Genomic DNA, 19,307 nt, shown 5'->3' on the forward strand with positions numbered 1-19,307 from the left:
CTGGGGACATGACTTGACAGGCAGAAACTCAGATACAGTAGGTAATAGTATCCGAGTAGAGGAATGCAAGTGTGTGGTTAAAATATAAAGTATAATAAAGCAGGCTTTACAGTCAAAACAGGCTGGGGCTAGTCAGGACTGGGGTTTAGCAATGGCCCAGGGAAATGTTTTCACAGGTAACAATTTTCATGAATGCCTCAATGACCTTCAGTGGCTCTTTTCTACTTTTTCACCTAAACTGTACACGTGCTTATGTTAAAAGTCATATATCTAGAGTCTAGTCAAAGGTAGGCAAATGACAGCCCTCTGGCTAACTCCCTGATTATGTAAATAAGGTTGTGTTGGCACACAGCCTTGCCCATTTATTTACATGTTATCTAGAGCTGCTTTTTACAACAGCAGCATTGAGTAGTTGTAAAATTAAGTAGTTGTGACAGAGACTGAATGACCTGCAAAGCTCCAAATGTTATGTGGTTGTTCACAAAAAAATTCTGCTGACTTTCAAACTATCTGATACACAAAATGAAAATAGTCACAAGTGTCCATTTATTTAATTTAAAGCCCTTTTGCTTTTTTGTAAAACATTCAGAAAACACATCTCTACCTGAGTAACAACCCCATATTCACACAGATAAACACTTTCGCAGAAGAGCCTGTGCCTAAAAATTCCCAAGGGAATTTCCTTGAAGTGTTCTTGTTCTTGAGCATGAATGCTTCTTGCTGGAACTATTTCATCAATAGCATGATAAGAAGATTTCTGTGTGCTTTTTCCCCACACTTTTTGCCTAACAGCCCTCTTCAACTTAATGGTTGAAAGCCCAAACTTTTCCCCTCTCTCCCCTTCCCTCTTTACTTTCTTTTAGGATTTCTACACAAATTAAAGGGGAAAATAGGAGCTTTCTGAAGACTATATCATGTTAATTAAAATTTTCTAGATTAACTTTATCAAATAAAAAAATGCTTATAATATGTAATTATGTATCATCTATAAAGTTTGATCAAGTTTATCTTCATATGATTATTTTAAGGAAGGGATTCTGAAATATTCCTGTCCATCAGAGTTACTTGGAGGGCTTGTTAAAACAAAATCAGTGTTTTCTACCCACAAGATTTCTGATTTAATAAACCTAGGGTAGAGTCTGATTATTTGCATTTCTAACAATGGTGTTGCTGATGCTACTGGTTTGATGACCACTTTAAGAACCACTTTCCTAAGGTGAACGTGATAATCATAAACTGTTCCCCTGTTCCACTCCCAATATTTTCATACATCTAACTCTTAGTGAGAAGTTGGAACCAAGGACAGTAACAAAAATAACAAAACAATTGAAAAATAACCTATTTATGAAAGAAAGAGGGGAACATTAAATAAAAAGGTAAGACTGGAATACAAAAACAATAACCTTATATGAATAGGTTTAGCAAAAAATATAGGAATATATGATCGAAATATTTTGAAATCTTATCATCAGGAATTTGTCTTTGTGCCTCGGTGCCTGTGGAAGAGGTCTGGGTTAGACTGTAATGCAAAGGAATAATACCTAGTGGCTTTGGGAGTCTCCATGGAACCAAGATCCCAGAAGTGAAGAGGCTTAGCCAATTAGCGGTCTGTAGATGTTCCAAGTTAGACCAACTGCTCCAGGGACCTACAGGCATTTTCTTTGTTTTCCTTTCTGAGATTAGAATAGTCAATTATGTGAACCTGTTCTGTCTGTTAAAAGAGAAAGTGGGCAGGTTTGAGGATTGCCTTTCTAGCTATGGCTAGTGGGAGAATAAAACATTTTTAGACAAGATGGAAGTCATATTTTGAGAAGGAAACCAGAATGCAGGAAAATTCTAAGGAGAAAAAAGTGAACCAAAATTAATGTTGTAGTGTTGGTAAGAATAAGAATGAAGCAAAAAGAAGGAATAAAATAAGAAATTCACCCATACAAGGTGAATTTGGATCTTCCAAAGAAAAGGAATCTCATGTTTCATGAAATAATAATGTGAATTGTAGACATCAGCAGTTTTAAGGAGAAAATTACTCAGAAATTCTCTCCTCCAGGTCAGTGGGGAATGATAATTATAGCCTGAGATACTTATCTGTCAGCCAACAGAATATAAATAAAAGAAAGTTAACAAGAATTAGCAGAAATTTGAGCAGCTTGAAATGATGGCTTGAAAATAATACATGAAATTTAACAATAAAAAAGCAAAGTTCTGCTTTTAGTTGTGACGCAACACAAGTTCACATGAAAAGACTTGCTGGTTTAGATTAAGTAGCCTATGCTTACAACTTGATGGGTCTGCTATCAAAGCTACTGCAATCCTGGGTCGCATTTCCGGAGAAAAAACAAGGATCAGATTAAGCAATGTGATATTGCAACCATATGGATCAGGTCATTCCGGGATACTGTTTTTAGTTTCTTATGATACATTACACAAGTTTGGAAAATTACATAAGTAAGACAGGAACATGGCAAGAGTTCAGACAGAAGAGCAGGGTACATTTCCCATTCCCAAAAGGTAAGCAGTTTAAGTTTTCACCTTTAGTACTCCCAGTGAATACCGTTATTACTTTAATAGTTTCTTAAAATACTGCTGTCACTTAAAGAATATAGTGGACTTACACTAACTTTAACAATACTACCTGTAGACTCTCAATTTTTTTTTTTTAGGTAAAGTATTTTTGGTTCTTTTATTGGTTATATTCTATTTCTTTGTCCTTCAACTTCAGTCAGCATCTAGTGATTTTCCAAAACATAATTAACATGTCTAAATTTCCTTTGATTTGTTTGCCAGCAAAAGCTATATCATTACCTTTTTAAAGCTATATCATTACTTCCACTATCTGGGTTTATTCATCCTGCTTTGCAAATGTAAGGTTTATATGCTCTGTCAATAGGTTGATGCTAAAAACTGGAAGCCATTAAATAGTGTTCAATAGTGTATTTAATTGTAGTGTTATTTACTGCCATGCAATGAATGGATTGACTAATAGTTCAATGACTTATCCTGTATCACTAAAAACGTGTCAAGATTAAGTGAAGTCTTTTTCCTTACTATCAACTGCAGAAAATATGCCACATTTATTTTGTTTTACATATGTGGACTATGATTTCGTAATACATCCTTCATTTTTGAGTTTCTAATTACCTTTCTTTTTCCATGTTGACAGTAAAGCACCTATTTTCATCACACCACTACAATATATCACACCACTAAATTATATCAGGTTCTTAACCATACAGGTTTGTAATAGAATATTCTGTCATCTTAAAGCTATATTTGAAAAGTCCTCTGACTTAAACTTTCAGTTTGGATCTAGTTATTTCTGGGACTGATTTATGGCTGTCCACTAAAGATTTCTTTTTAGTGTAACTCTGGGTAAAACTGACTATTTCTAAAATTCCATTTTGTGTTTTTTCTTGGATTCTTTTAAGTTTTTCTGGGCTACATTCTTAAGTTATATATTTATGTGTTTTTTCAGAATGGGCACCCAGGAGATAAATTTTCAGGGCCCTTGCATGTTTAAATATTATTTCATCCATATATTTACACAGTTTCTTTTTAGCTCATATGTTTGTTGGGGTTCTTTAGTTGTAAATAATAGGATCAAATTCTGGCTAACCTAAATAAAAATTAGTATATTGAAAGGATAGTAGTGACTTCAGGAATCTTTAGGAAGTTTAAAATAATGGACTGAGCAGGGGGTAAGAACCAAAGCAGCTCAGAAATCAGTGACTTTCTGGTCTTTCACTTCTCGTACATCTTTTATGTCACTATTCTGAACTTTTATCTCTGCATTTTGATATGTTGATTAATATCATACCAATGACTCTATTTTTCAGAAGTTCATTATAGCTCTTATATTTATGGTGGGTTTTTTTTTTCTTTTTATCATCAATAGACTTTATTCTTTCTGGTATATTGTTACTATTATTGAACTGGGATTCAAAGAGATGAGAGTGACACATTTTAAAAGGATGCTGGCAAATTATGTCCAGCAGTATCTAGAATGTAAAAACGATTGAAAAGCATGTCACAGGATATGGAGAAATAGACTAGTAATGTTTATTCCAAAGTCTTCGGATAGATGGCAGGTCAGCAGTCTCCCATATGGACAACATACAGACTGGGAGAAAATATTTGCAAATGATGCTACTGACAAGAGATTAATTTCCAAAATATACAAACAGCTCATACAGCTTAATACCAAAAAACCAAACAACCCAGTCAAAAAATGGGCAGAAGACTTAAAAAGACATTTCTCCAAAGAAGGCATACAGATGGCCAATGCGCACATGAAAAGATGCTCAATATCGCTAATGATTAGAGAAATGCAAATCAAAATTACAGTGTGGTATCACCTCACACCAGTTAGAATGGCCATCATTAAAAAGTCTATAAATAATAAATGCTGGAGAGGGTGTGGAGAATAAAGGAACCCCCCTACACTGTTGGTGGGAATGTAAATTGGTGTAGCCACTATGGAGAACTGTACAGAGGTTCCTTAAAAACCTAAAAATAGAGTTACCATATGACCCAGCAATCCCACTCCTGGGCATATATCCAGAGAAGATGAAAACTCTAATTCAAAAAGATACATGTACCCCAGTGTTCATAGCAGCACTATTTACAATAGCCAAGACATGGAAGCAACCTAAATATCCATTGATAGATGAGTGGATAAAGAGGATGTGATATATATACACAATGGAATATTACTCAGCCATAAAAATGAGTGAAGTAATGTCATTTGCAACAACATGGATGGACCTAGAGATTAACATACTAAGTGAAATAAGTCAGAGAAAGACAAATATCATATGATACAACTTCTATGTAGAATCTAAAAAATGATATAAATGAACTTATTTCCAAAACAGAAATTGACTCACAGACATAGAAAACAAATTTAGTGGTTACCAGAGGGGATAGCAAGGGGTGGGGGAACATAAATTAGGAGTTTGAGATTATCATACACACCCTGCTGTGTATAAAATAGACAAACAACAAGGACCTACTGTATAGCACAGGGAACTATATTCAATGTCTTGTAATAATCTATAATGGAAAAGAATCTGAAAAAGAATATATGTATATATAGATAGATACACACGCATATATATATATATAATTGAATCACTTTTCTGTACACCTGAAGTCAATAGACATTGTAAATTAAATATACTTCAATTTTTAAAAATGGATTAAAAAAGGAAATAAACATTAAAACAAAACAAAACAAAAAAAGTCATGGGTTACTGTGGAAGTAAGGATACCTTAAACTCCAGAGGTATTTTTAAAAATGAGCCTAAATAGATTTCGATCTTTCTAGACAATTTAGGTGTGGTACCGTTTGAAGGTGGGAAGAAGAACTAAATTACTAGACTTCTAACCATTTTAGAGGCTCTTAGGAGTGTAAGTCATCTATCCCTCAGGTGTGTGTGTGTTCATATCTTAGCAGTGGAGTCCTAGGGGTCCCATTTCCACTTAGCTAAAGATTTCACTTTTACCTACTTGGGCTTCAACAAATGATTTTTTATTTGAATAAAGACTATACAGGTACAAATTGGGGAAAGCTTTTGGACTTAATATCAAGATCTATGCCAGTATATGTGAAGGGAGAAGAGAGATTCTGATCAATTTTAGTGGTTTTATTCCTCTTGAGTTCCTGTACCTAAATATGTAGTGATTTAGCATGGGATTATCCTAGAGCTGTTTTAAAATGCAACGAGAAGCTGATGTTGATTGTTCGTTTTTACGCTGCAGCAAAAGAGTGCCATATTTTTGTAAGAAGGAAGCCAATTTTTATTTATTCCAAATCTGGTCCCTGAAAGTGGATGAGGCATTGTAGTTAATTAAGTTCTTAAGCTAAGAGACTAGGACCACGAGAAATTCTAAGACCTTGAGAGGCGGGCATATTAGAACCCATCTCAAGCATGCAGCAGGGAAGTCAAAGATTTTCTGTTTGGGGATCAGAGCTGTTTAGCTGTCTTCTCACAGATGGATTTATTTGTTTTTTTTTTTTTAGGGATCCAAACTGATCAAAAAGTGCCAGTCTCTTTTGGGAGGCTAAATGATTCCAGAAAATGTCAACGTACGATCTTTCCTGAGAACTGCATTTTGTTTTTCATGAATAATGAAATGCATATGTAATATTCAAAGGAAGAACCAACATCATCTTTCAGCTACTCAAAATGTTACTCAAGAACATTAGCCAGTCTACACTAAATCTCTTTTCCTACTCAGCAGAGAAATCTACTTAATGTAATTCTCCCACAACCCATTTTCATCCCTTCCTCCTCCCCATAAGCTTTCTACTTCTCAGAAGCAGCAACAGAAATGTGAAATCAGGGGGCCTTTCAAAAGCCTCAGGTGCATGTAATGAGCTGCCACATCGAACTGGTATCTGACTGCTGGGTTTCTGGAGTGAAAAAGACCCCAGGTGTGATTTGGGGTTTCTTTCCATACCACTACTGAAAATGATTATATTAATGAACTGAATGAAAAGTGTTTTATAATAAAGTTACTTTCATGACTACGTTCCCTTTCATCCTTACCCTAGATATGTGATGTTGACCCTGTCACAAAGGGGTCCTAATATATTTTGTTGACTTGAGCTTTCAGTGATGATTCGTAATGGTAGTCCTTTCCCCGGAAATCCTGGCACAGATGACATAAAGCACTTATCACTTGGACGTAGGTTTCCAGATTTTGTGTGTGTATGCAATGAAGTAAAAATAGGCAGTGATATTTTAGTGCTTTCTACATTAATGATTTTGGTTAGAGAAAATACTTAATTTTCATTATAGTGCTCTTTGCTTGATTTCAGTTTTTCCTCACTCCAGTAATGTCAGCATGCTCATATATATTAGCAAATTAAATCCAATAAACATTTAAGTATCTGTTGTATTCAATACACTGAGCACTAGGTGTTACAGGGAATGATGTGAATATGATGTGACCAGATCACTAACAAATTTAAACAAGATGTAAACACATAAGGAATTATAATAATGGGCAGATTTCACACTGCCAGAGTCACAAGAGCAGAGCTAACTAATGTGGAACCTGGGAGTCCTGAGAGAACAGGACAGTTCCTGGAAGGAGTGACCCTGGCCAATGACTAGAAAATGGGCATGGTTTTAGCAGACAGATGTGGAGAGTGTGAGGGCAAATGGTGAGTGATTCAGCTGGGTGGGTTTTGAGACAAGAAAAAAGTAGTGGTGGGCAGTAAGACTTAATGAAAGCCTAGGCTATAGTGCTGGGTGGGGACATACTGTAGTTTAGTTATAACAATAGCTGATATTTATCACACTCTTGTTATGTGCAAAGTGTCAGCCTTTAAAAGTATTATTCCTATAACTCCTACAACTGTATAATGAAGTAGTAGTAGAGTATTATTTCTATATTACAAATGAGAACAGAGATGCCATTTGAAGGTGTGTAGTTTAGGATTAGGCCATATATTTTGGTGGTTAAGAGTGTAGATTCTGGAGCTGTAAGTTCAAATCCTACCTCAATCTTCTACTAAAGAGCTTAGCAAATCTCCTAACCTCTCCATGGCTTACTTTCCTCATCTTTAAAATCAGGTTGAAAGACTAATTTCCTCATGGGAGTGTAATGGACGTTAAATGAGTTGCTGTAAGGCACTTAAAACAGTGCTTGGCAATGGCTAAGTGCGGTTAGCTTCAACAATATGAAATTGCTGCTTTTGTATGACAAATATGGACAATTTCAAATGTCTCAGTCTAACAGCTTAGCTGTTATTTAGAAGAAAAATGGTTGCTGTTGAAGGGTTTTGCCCTCTTGAATTGCATCTTATTCCTTTCTTTCCTTTCACATGTAGATATCTCAATATAATAGATACATCTGCCATCTTTTCCACCTCATCAACTGCCTTGAAAATGGATTTCTTCAGTTCTTGAAGCCAAGATGAAAAATCCTAAACAAAATTCCACAGTAACACTGCCTAACTGTATATTTCATACTGCCAAGAGATAATAAAATATACCACCATATTAGGAAAAACCAAATGGAAAAGTTTCTATATGTTTTTAGCTACTAGATCAGATTTGTGGAGAAGGAGGCGTATATACAAGGGATTTTATAAAAATATTTTAGAAAATTTATTCATTCATTCTTTTATTTATTTATTAATTCATTCAGTCTCTTTATTCAACTGATTTTTATTGAGCACATCATATACACAGGACACAATATTAAGTACAGCAAAATATACAAAGATGAATATGACAGGTCCTCTCCAGGGCCTCTCCAGGTCCTATACATTAATATGTATAACATTATCTAGAACTGAATTTGAACTAATATGTAACTGGTAGTGAAATATTTGGACCACCTAAAACAAGGATGAATGGTTTTGTGACAAAAGTTTATATTCTTGTATTATGTAAAGGTGACGCTGAAGTGAACAGATTTTTGTCTCAGAAATCAATTACATCATCTATTGGTTATGTAACAAATTATCCTAAAATGTAGCAGCACACTACAACAAACATTTGGTATCTCACACATTTTCTGAAGATCAGGAATCCAGGAGTGGTGTAGCTGGGTGCTTTGGCTCACGTCTCTCATGAGGTTGTAGTCAAGCTCTTAGCCAGGGCTGCAGTCGTCTGAAGGCTTGAGCAGGGCTGGCTGATGGCCCAATCGCATGGCTGTGGCTGTGGACAGGATGCCTCAGTTCCTTGTCGGCTTTGGGCAGAAGGTCTCAGTTCCTGTCATATAGGCCTTTCCCCAGGGCCACTCTGGATGTGGCATTTGGCTCCTCCCAGAGCAAGCAATCCAAGAGGACAAGCAAGGAGGACACCACAGTGACTTTTATGACCCAGTCTCCAAAGCCACACCCTGGCACTTCTGCTTTCCTCTGTTCTTTAGAAGTGAGTCACTAAGTCCACCCTGCCGGCAAGGTGAGGAGGATTAGGCTTCATATCTTGAAAGGAGGAGTATCAAAGACTTCATAGATATATTTTAAAACTACCACAGTAGTATGTTAACATCTCACTTGACTAATTTATTTGAATTTTTTTGCACCTAGTAGAACTCTGTGCTTGTATGTACTTGCTACTTTTTGTGGGTAACTTTTTAATCAGAAATTTTCTATTTCCTGGTTTAAAAAGTTCTACATGTTCATTTAATAAGTATAGAAAAATAAGAAAAATATGAATCACCCATACATAATTCTACAAACCAGACATAACCACATTTAACATGTTTTTGGTTTGTAGTGTTTATGTACAAATAATAATATACACATATATACAAACATATATCTATATATCTTATGGATAAGAAATTTTTGGATATTTGTATCTGTATTCTTATCTAGATACATAAGGAGAATTTATTCTTATAATTAAAATTTATTAGAAAACAATTCTAAGATCTGTATAACTTTCTATGAGTAAATGTTTCTTTCCTTCTTTAATCTTTTTTTTCCCCTATTTTTGAACATTAGGCTATTTACTTCCTTTTATCACAATAAATAATAATCATTTTTACATGGTGTCTTCATATATCTGGTTATTTTCATATAAGATCCTACAAGTAGAATTATAGGATGAACTTACTACTAAATTGCTTTCAAGGAAAGTTATATTCATTTGTATTTTTACCAGTAGTTTAAGTGCCCATCTCATTGTAATCTGTTGAGTATTTAATATTATCATTTCTTAATCTTTTTTAGTAGACCAGTTTCACTTTGCTTTGCATTTTGTTGACATGCCAGTCATTTTATTGCGTCTCGGCTCCAAATTCACTTTGTTGCTGGCCCTGTGAAAATGGACATGGGAGCCTTTAAATATGCTTCCTTTGCAGCTTACGTGATGTCCTGCTTTGTCAGTAGAAGGTGCTGGAGAAACACTGTAGGAGGAAGTTGGTCTTTCCTGATTCTGGGAAGCCGACTCTCTTCCTCCACTGCTCTCCCCAGAGCAGCTTCTTCAGTGCTAGTTGTCTGCAGGGCGCAGCTTTCTTTAGCATTTGTTCCCCCAACCCCTTTTGTAGCTTTTGATTTGGTTTGTGGCGGCACAGACTGGAGCCCCTGTACAGGCCTGTGTCTAGCTCAGATCATTACTCTCCACACCTTCTCAGCTTGGTGCATGCTCCCAGAATGCCATGTGGGGCTGACCATTTAGTAAGCCACTTGCCCCACCTTTGTCCCATGCAGCCTCAAAGATGCTACAGTCCAAGGCATGCGCAGAATTGTACAAGGTTCCTGAAAAGATGGCCCCTCAGCCCCCAGTCCTAGCAGCACTGGCGGCAGCATCCCTGAACATCATTTGTGTGCTTTCCCTTCAGCCTCAGCTTTGGGCCCCCAGACTTTGTGTCCTCAGACTTTGTTTTCTGCAGACCTCCAGACACCGACACTATGTGATCTGGCTTTGTGCCTCCAAAGAATCCCCAAGGCTCTCTCCTCACCTGCCCACCTGATCCACACTTCAGAGGGTTGTTCCAGCTTGTCTTATGGCTGTGGCCCTGCTGTGTCCTGGGCAACCAGAGGACATCTCCTCTATCCAGTGGGCTGCAACCACACCTTCTCTAGTAAATTCTCAACTCCTCACTCCAAGCTTTTCCTTTGTGGGGTATTCTTCCTCAGGCTTAGGTTACCCTTTAGAGTTCTCTTCACATTTTTATAGTTACTCTCCTATCATCACAGCTAAATAATTCTTTATATTAAATTTCTCCTGTTTAAATGACTGTGTGGTTTCTATCTCCTGATTAGATACAGACTAATACAATTGATCTCTATTAAGATACAACTTTTTTCATATACTTAGTAGCCATTCGCATTTCCTCTTCTGAAATTTTACTTTTCAAGTCCTATGTCTTATTTATTCTATCCAGGCATGGTATTTTTTATGCATTTTGTAGACTTTCAATATATTAAAGATGAATCTTTTGTCACATTTATGGCAGATACTTGACACTACTTTAAAGAAGTATACTTAATTTTAACCATTTCATTTGCTTTATTTTTGTGAGATGAGATTTTCTTATTAACTGGTAGATAATAGGATAAAGATGCAAGCCCTTGTCTTAATAAAAGAGATTTCCTAGGGCTGAAAAGTTCACAGCATACTTTTACCTTCCTCTGATTTAGGATTTGGTTACACTGAGAAGTAATGCTTTTGCCTTAAACATGTTTCATATTTTGATAATTGATCTTCTAACTGGGTTTATTACATAGAAACTTATCCCATAGTATGTGTAATATAATCAGTTTAATCCAATGCTTATGAGGACTGCAAATAGAAGTAGTAGTGGAATGGGAAAAAGTTACATAAAACTCCATTTTAATATAGAGTTCATAAATAAAATCATAGATGATACTTGTGGCATTCTCAGTGCTTTTTCAGAATGGTTAAGTGGATCTGAAGGACCCTGAGTATTGTCTTGCAGAATGAGTTGTCTTGAGAAAAAGGACAGAGCTCCAGATTTCCTGCCCAACTTCAGCTACCACAGCTTTGCATTATCTTCTATATTCATTCAGCAACAAATGGTTATCACGGGTCAAGTATTAGCCTAGCCAACAAAATACATTACATCTCTGTGATATGTTTGTTTGGAAAAATAAAGAAAACTAGTTCAATTGACTTAAAAAAACCTTAAGAACACTTTTGAAAGTCATCAGTAAAACATAGCGGGGGAAAAAAAGAAAGGCCCAGGTTGAGAAAATTACGATTTGGATTTAACAGAGTCCATAATCCTTTCCAGCCCAAAGGACAAGTAGTTCTGATGTTACAGATAGCCCAAAGCCACCTATCCATAGAAAGATAGTCCTAGATTTTATGAAAAGGCTAGAGTTTAAGGAGCTGTGAAACACCATCACTATCAGATTCCTTGGTGGGGTAATAATGTACTGATATTTTATTTCAAGAGCTGGCAGCTTTTACTTCTGAATCATTTCTGAGAGTGAGTTGATGATAGTTCTCTTGACAGTTGAAGCTAAAATAAGTTTAAGCTGCATGGTATCTGAAGATGCCATTTAAATTCAAGTTCATTGGATATTTTACTATAAAAACTATTTGGAATACATAGTATCCAAGCTTATTTCAGTACTGAAACTAAATTCAAGTTCCTTTCAGTCCAACTGTGAATCCTACTGAACCTCTTCATTTCAATGAGAGAGAAGCTTTTCCACATTCAGTTTCCTACAGATTCAATTTCACATATATTTGTATAAATGCAAGTATAAAATTTATGCACTCAAATAGTAGTAACGCCCTTCTAATTTTGTTGAAGTGTTTTAGCAATAGTGACCTTATTGCTAAACTGTTGTCTCTGTTTTTATTACCCGTTTACTTCGAAGACATTTCTGTATAACAGCCTTTTCTGTACTGAATCTGAAATAACGAGGAAAAAAAGTATTAACAGTTAGACACATTTTGTGCATCGAACCTATTAAAGAACCAAGCACCCAGCATGCAAGCTCATGACTTACTTTGTTATTGTTCTTTGAATCTCTCTTTTCTCTTCTTCATTTAATCTTTGAAGGATGGATTCCAGGAAGGAAAAATGAAAGTTAATATACTGAGCCACCTGAAAGAAAAATGAAAAAGTAGAGCATTTGTGTGAGAGATGCTGAGTCAGGAGAGATCAAAGACAGATTCAGGGTGATGGCATCCCTACATCACTGCTAATTTCTTCTTCATCTTTATCCATGAGGAAAATGCGAGCATTCTTTTTGGATGGTCCCTGTAGGAGTCTATGCAGTAGCGGAATGTCTGTCTTCTTTAGCCGTCTCTGCTCTGCAAATAAAAATAAGAATCAACTACAGTCAATGAGTCCATCCTAAAGAAAAAAAAGAAATATAATTTGTTCATTCATTTCATTTCTTCAGCTCAGTTTGAGAGACCTAAAAAGAACATATAACAGGTGGGACTCACTCAAAAAAGTAAATTGAAATTAAAACCTTTCAATGAACTAAAAATTTACTTCTTTCTTTTGCTATCCTTCAGGGTTTGACTATCTCAGGATTCTAATTAATTAGAATTAGAATTAATCCAGCCTTTGGTTTGGATGTTCAGGTAAATCTCCAGTCCCATTTACACCTTTTATCAAGCAACACACCTAAAAAATTCTTTACAAGTTTTCATTCATTCAACAAATATTTACTGATCTTTCCTAGTTCTGTTAATGTAATTCTATCTTTCTAGTAGTTCAGATCCAAAACGTTGTAATTATCTTCAGTTCTTCATTTCTCTCTCATCTTGCATCCAATCCTTGGCTTTTCTTTAAAACTATATTCAGGGACTTCCTTGATGGCACAGTGGTTAAGAATCCGCCTGCCAATACAGGGGACACGGGTTCGATCCCTGGGCTGTGAAGATCCCACATGCCACGGAGTAACTAAGCTTGTGCACCACAACTACTGAGCCTGAATTCTGGAGCCCAAGAGCCACAACTACTGAAGCCCGTGCACCTAGAGCCTGTGATCCACTACAGGAGAAGCCACTGCAGTAAGAAGCCTGCACACCTCAACTAAGAGTAGCCCCCGCTTGCTACAACTAGAGAAAACCCTGAGCGCAGCAACGAAGACCCAACAGAGCCAAAAATAAATAAATAAAATTTAAAATATATATATATATTCAGAGTTGTTATTCACATCAGGGGTATTTTTATTTCTATTTCATTCATCTATGGGCTTCATCCATTCAGCCATAATAATGAGATGAGGAAGGAAATAACTTCCAATTTGGTATATTGCCAGCACTGCAAATTTCCAAAAGTTATAAATACTTCCATCACAAAATACTTCTCGCTTTCTGTCAAAGTAGTTTCACATCTGTGATTTCATTTTTATTAGAATGAAGCATGAACAGGGCACAGTGCCCTTACAATCATTTTCTTTCCTCCTTCCTTTCTCAAATATTTTTTAGTCCCAACTATGTATCAGGCCTTGTTCTCTGTGCTGGGTACACTATAGAATAAAGCAGAGTAAAATCACTTCCCTCATGGAGCTTACACTCTAGTGGAGAAGAAGATGATAAGAAAGATACATCAGTGAAAGATGTTACATATAATGATAAGTATTTAGGGGGAAAATGAGGCAAGGAAGTGGGTAGAAAGTATGCACATGTATAAATATGTGCATGCAGGGGAGAAGTTTGCAATTATTGATAGGGTGGCAGAGGAAGACCTCACTGAAGATGTAACATTTGAGCAAAGATCTGAAGGAGATGAGAGAGGAACCATGAAGCTATTTTAGGGAAGTGTGTGTGCCAAAAGGGTAAGTAAATAAATAGAGCGCCTCTGAGGTCAATGCATGCCTGATGCTGTCAAAGAGCAGCAAGGAAACGGGATGGCTGGCATGGAGATGAGGGGAAGGTTATTAAATGATGAAGAGAAGAGGTAATGGGACCAGCGCAAAGACTCTGACTTCACTGCCAGAAGAGAGACCATTGGAGGATCTGAGAAGAGGTGTGACATGGTCTGACTTACATGGTTAAAGAACAATCTGTTTGCTTTGTAGAAGAAGACTGAAAGGAAAAAGGTAGACCAGTTAGTCCTTTCTACAGTATCATGTGTTTCCTTGGGCTGTTAAAAGTTACAAGGGTCAGAACTGTTCTCATCCCCTGGACTGGACTTACCCCAGGAAAAAGGGCAAGAGAGGGTCTAGAACATAGAAGCCCGGCTTCCACACAATTAAAGTGACATTATCCATTCCTATGTCCACAGATTCAGTGTTCACCACTTTAATCTTTCTACCATTTCTGAAGCAATGGGGGAACCCCATAATTTGGCTCCTCTCATTAACCCACTAGAATCCTCTTTTGACCTTTGCATCTTACATTAACTTGGTTTTGCATCCTCAATTTGTTTCATTCTTGATATTACAGAGCAGTGTTTCTTGCTTCATGGTCACTTGGGATAATTATTAGAAATATGTATTCCCAGACTCTCCTCAGATCTGGAGGGGCTTGAGAATTTGTATTTTAAATGAACTTTCCAGGAAATTCTGAAGTGTGCTACAATTCGAGAAACAGTTATAGATCATGGGCTTAGTAGATAAAAGTTATTAAAAACACACCTATCTATTTTTTACATTACCACCCAAACAGGTGCTACATGCTCCATTCTTTTCTCTATTCCTTGTCCCTAAAAATGTCCCAGTTATGATTATGTTCTGTTCTGGATTTCAGGTATAAGAAATTTTGACATACTATAAAAGAAAACATGATTTTCACAGGTAAAATTAAAAAAACTACATTTTACAGTAAAAATAAGCATTTCCCTCTGATTTTAAAAATAAGATATATATTAGGGAGGGGAAAGGATGTTATATAGGTCGAGTATAAATTTTCAGTTTGTAGAAGAATAATTTGAGGATCTAATGTAACCTTAAAAGTTACTGATAGTACATCTTAAGCATTCTTAGCCTAAGGAAAAAAAAAAGAGTTAACTATGTGAGCTGAGGGATGTGTTAATTATCTTGATCTTGGTAATTGTTTTACAGAGTACATGTATGTCAGATCATCACGTTGTACACTTTAAATATGTACAATTGTATTTGCCAATTATTCCTAATTATTTCTCAATAAAGTTAAAAAACCCATACATATTACTGTAATCATAAGGAAAAGTATAAGGCAGAAAGTAAAAATTTCCTGGAATCCCAGAACTCTAGGATAAGCAGCATATCCCTTCATGTAGCTCTTCATGCATACATACAAACAATACACAAAGGTGGCCATATCACACTTGCTATTTTTATTGTACACATATATTTTTAAAAATCATAATTTGTTTTTTGCTTTTTCTTTTTGTGCCTTTTCTACTTCCCATCATCTTTTCTGTATCTCCCCAACCCCCTAATCAAGTAATTAATGTTAATGGCTTGGTATTTACCTTTCCATACCTTTCTCCCTGATCATGTAATCACACAAACCACACAGGGATTTATAATTCTTTTTTAAAAAATGAGATCATGTTCCATACATTTATAGGCATCTTGCATTTTTAATTAAAAGTATATTATAGAATTCCCTCTATTCAACTGGTATAGATCTAACTCATTTCATGTAATGGCTGGATAATAATCACTTATTAAACCATTCCTCTATTATAGGTAACTGCCTTTAGCTTTTTGTCACTATAAATAGCCTTGCACATAAATCTGTAGGTAGTAGTCCTTTTATTTTTGTGAAATAGATTCTCACCCGAGGAATTGCTGGGCTAAACAATACGTATACTGTAGATTTTAACAAATAATTCTAGAATGAATTTTAAGAAAGTAGACAGTCAGTTCTTCACCAGAACTGCATGAACATAGGCTTTTACCCTTATCTACACCAGCCATAGGTGATAATGTTACATTGTGGATTGAATTTACATTTCCTTAACTTTTGCATTTCCTTGAATACTTATATTTCCTGGAGTTTAAGACTTCCCTAAAAATATTTACTGGTTACTTTGTTATTCTTTGAACTGCTTTACCATATTTTGTATTTTTATTGGATTGTCTTTTCACTATGATTTTGCAAGAACTTTTTGATATTGTAGGTATTAATCTTTTATCAGATATTCTTCATAATCTGTTTGTATCTTTTATCAATACATTTTTACACAGTCCAATTTTTCTACCTTTTAGTTTTTTTTCCAAAACAACTAGAATGAATGCACACATACAAACACACACACACACGTGCTCTTAGAATTTTCAAAAATTTAATACTTTCTTATATTTAAGTTTTCGATTTATAAGGACTTTAATTTTGTATGTGTTTGGAGATCCAGCTTTCATTTTCTTGTAGTTGTTCCAGATCAAAATGTATTATTTTATTCTATTCAATTTCTGGCTCAAACATTCTGACACAAATTATAACCTGAGCTATTTCTATAATTTAACATGCAAAAATTTTCAGTTTTAAAGCTCTCAAAAATTTCATTTCAGTATTGCCTTAGGATTTCTCTAATCGCTGTTTCACTCCCTGCTCCTAGCACCCCACCTAGAGCCTCTTCCCTATGTCCTGCTGCTAACCTTTTACCCCCCACCACAAAGTTCTGCACATTTTTCTCTGCTGAGGAAGAGAGAACACTGCCACAATGTGTCAGACACTGTGCTAAGAAAAAGGTAATAACAAGATCAGGGTGAAATGATATGTAATGATGACTCTAGTTAGAGCGAGAATGATAAGGGAAAGTAAAAAAGAAAGAAGTACAGAGGTCAATTTAAATACCTAACAATTCCTGGGAACCTTCTACCTATTCTCCAGGGCTCTTTGATCACCATTCAGATAATTTAATGACTGGCCAACAAGCAAAGTCTTTTGTATTATAAACTCTTCTAGGATACCTTATTCATAGGTTGTCTTCCTCTGAAACTGTGAAATATGAATAATCTAAAACACTCCCCCTCTCTTCCTTCTTCCCTCCCTCCCTCCCTTTCTTCCACAGAATGAGGTAAACTGCTTTTCTGACTTTCTTATGGGCAGAAAACGATGACACACTGGAGACATGTAAGAACAATCATCAAGCTTTCTTACCTCCTGTTGCAAAAATAATGTAAAGCGCAAAATCCTGGGCACTATTTTCAATCTGTCAATGGAAAAAAATGAACAGACACGAATTCTTTGTTGTTAATGTTTTTCAAGCCAGCCAGACCCAAATTATGTATCTGTTTCTTCACTTTCATTTTTCTCTTTCAGATATAAAACCTTCTCTGCTCCCTGGGGATAATGTAATTTCTCAGGGCACAGTTACTAAAAGCTGTTATACAGTTGTCTCTTTGTATCTGCAGGGGATTGGTTCTAGGACTTGCAGTGGATACCAAAATCAATGTACTCTAGGCCCTCATTGGCCCTTTGTATTCACGGGGTCTGCATTCATGGATTCAACCAACCATATATCATAAACACAGTAATAAACATACTGAAAAAAATCCATGTGTAAATGGAACCATGCAGTTCAAATCCATTTTGTTCAAGGGTCAACTATACATAGGAAATAATTCTTCAGAACTGAACATTTAATTTAGATATACATGTTTACAGGTCTTTTTCAGAAAAATCCATTTATGTTTATATTTACAGTTAAATTATATACAAGATATATATAGGTCAGTTCACTGATAAAGATTACCTTAAATTTTTGGAGAATTTGCTTTATTACTTCTTCAGTTCTCATATTACTATTTATTCTGACCTTAGTTTCTGATCCAAAGGCTGGAGTGAAAATTGATGTCTAGAAGAGAAAAAAAAAGATTGATGTAATTTTAAGAACTTGATATGGCAAACTAAGGAGAGTCAATATCTTGAAACTGCCCTTCTTTTGGACAAAAAATCCAAGACCATTAGTTTAAAAATTTGGTTTCTTATTTTTTACTTTCTTTGTTGTTGTTGTTGAATACTGTACTATGTATGCCTTTAGGCAGCTTTATATTGTTTCTAGAGTAAATTAGGTGAAACATCATTTGAGAATGTTCAAAACAGTTTCAGTAGATAATCACAGCATTCTTCAGTGTGGTTTAAGATTTCAAAATTCCCTCCTACTTGGAAATAATTGTTCTAAATTGTTTTAATTTGAACCATATGAAATCACTCCTTTTCGGTTGGTCAGAAATGGTCCAATGTTGGCAATTTCATATGGTTCAGCCTATATCTCAACTGAGGATTGAGATAAAAGTTCTGCTAATTGACTGTCTAGAAAAATGTTTCCCGCAAATTGCTCTAATCAAGAGTCTGCCTTTTAGATAATATTTGGCAAAAAGTTTCCATGATCAGATAAGTCTGACACATCCCTCTTGGGGATTAATAATGCACCATAAAAAAATCATAAGAAACATATAACCGTAAACTTTTTACTCATAATTTGAACATCATTCCTATTTGAAAACAGACTCCTGAGAGAGATGAAAAATATTAAATGGAAAAGTCTAGAAAAAAACAATTCATATGTTTTAAATTGTGAGTCACTCTGAACAGCATCATAAAAACCTTGCACCATCCTACTCCATTCTGCCCAAGATCCCCAACCATTGACATGTCTGCTCCTGAGAGCCAGCTATTGATGTCATCATGGCTTGATGGTCCAGGATCACCTGAAACAGATGATCCTCCTTCTGACATATTGTCAGAAGGCCCAGAATAGCCTAACGCTCCATCACCATGCCTGTGTAATTCACCTCACTTCATCTCATCACATCACAGGTATTTTAGCATCTCACACCCTTACAAAGTTGAGCACAATGCAATAAGATATTTTGAGAAAGAGGGAGGGAGAGAGAGACCACATTCACATAACATTTTTTACAGTATGTTTTTATAATTATTCTATCTTGTTATTAGTTATTGTTGTTAACC

The 19,307-nt window shown here is 35.6% G+C and overlaps 2 protein-coding genes across 2 annotated transcripts in view; one reads left to right on the plus strand and one right to left on the minus strand.

The window, feature by feature from the left end:
* LOC130849277 (alpha-fetoprotein-like) overlaps positions 1-6,840 on the plus strand; it is a 39,009-nt gene extending 32,169 nt beyond the window's left edge. Inside the window, exon 14 of the mRNA XM_057728049.1 lies at positions 6,020-6,840. Coding sequence (XP_057584032.1) covers positions 6,020-6,064 — 45 coding nt within the window. The 3' untranslated portion in view covers positions 6,065-6,840. The remainder of the gene's footprint in view (positions 1-6,019) is intronic.
* A 1,352-nt stretch (positions 6,841-8,192) lies between these two features.
* The window catches only part of RASSF6 (Ras association domain family member 6), a 57,102-nt gene continuing 45,987 nt past the window's right edge, over positions 8,193-19,307 (minus strand). The window contains exons 7-11 of the mRNA XM_057728050.1: positions 18,088-18,189; positions 17,493-17,544; positions 12,637-12,755; positions 12,449-12,546; positions 8,193-12,350 (exon numbers count right to left, since the gene is read on the minus strand). Of these exons, the coding sequence (XP_057584033.1) occupies positions 12,275-12,350; positions 12,449-12,546; positions 12,637-12,755; positions 17,493-17,544; positions 18,088-18,189 (447 nt within the window). The 3' untranslated portion in view covers positions 8,193-12,274. The remainder of the gene's footprint in view (positions 12,351-12,448; positions 12,547-12,636; positions 12,756-17,492; positions 17,545-18,087; positions 18,190-19,307) is intronic.

The sequence above is a fragment of the Hippopotamus amphibius genome, chromosome 3 (assembly GCF_030028045.1).
Source record: "Hippopotamus amphibius kiboko isolate mHipAmp2 chromosome 3, mHipAmp2.hap2, whole genome shotgun sequence".
NCBI lineage: Eukaryota > Metazoa > Chordata > Mammalia > Artiodactyla > Hippopotamidae > Hippopotamus > Hippopotamus amphibius.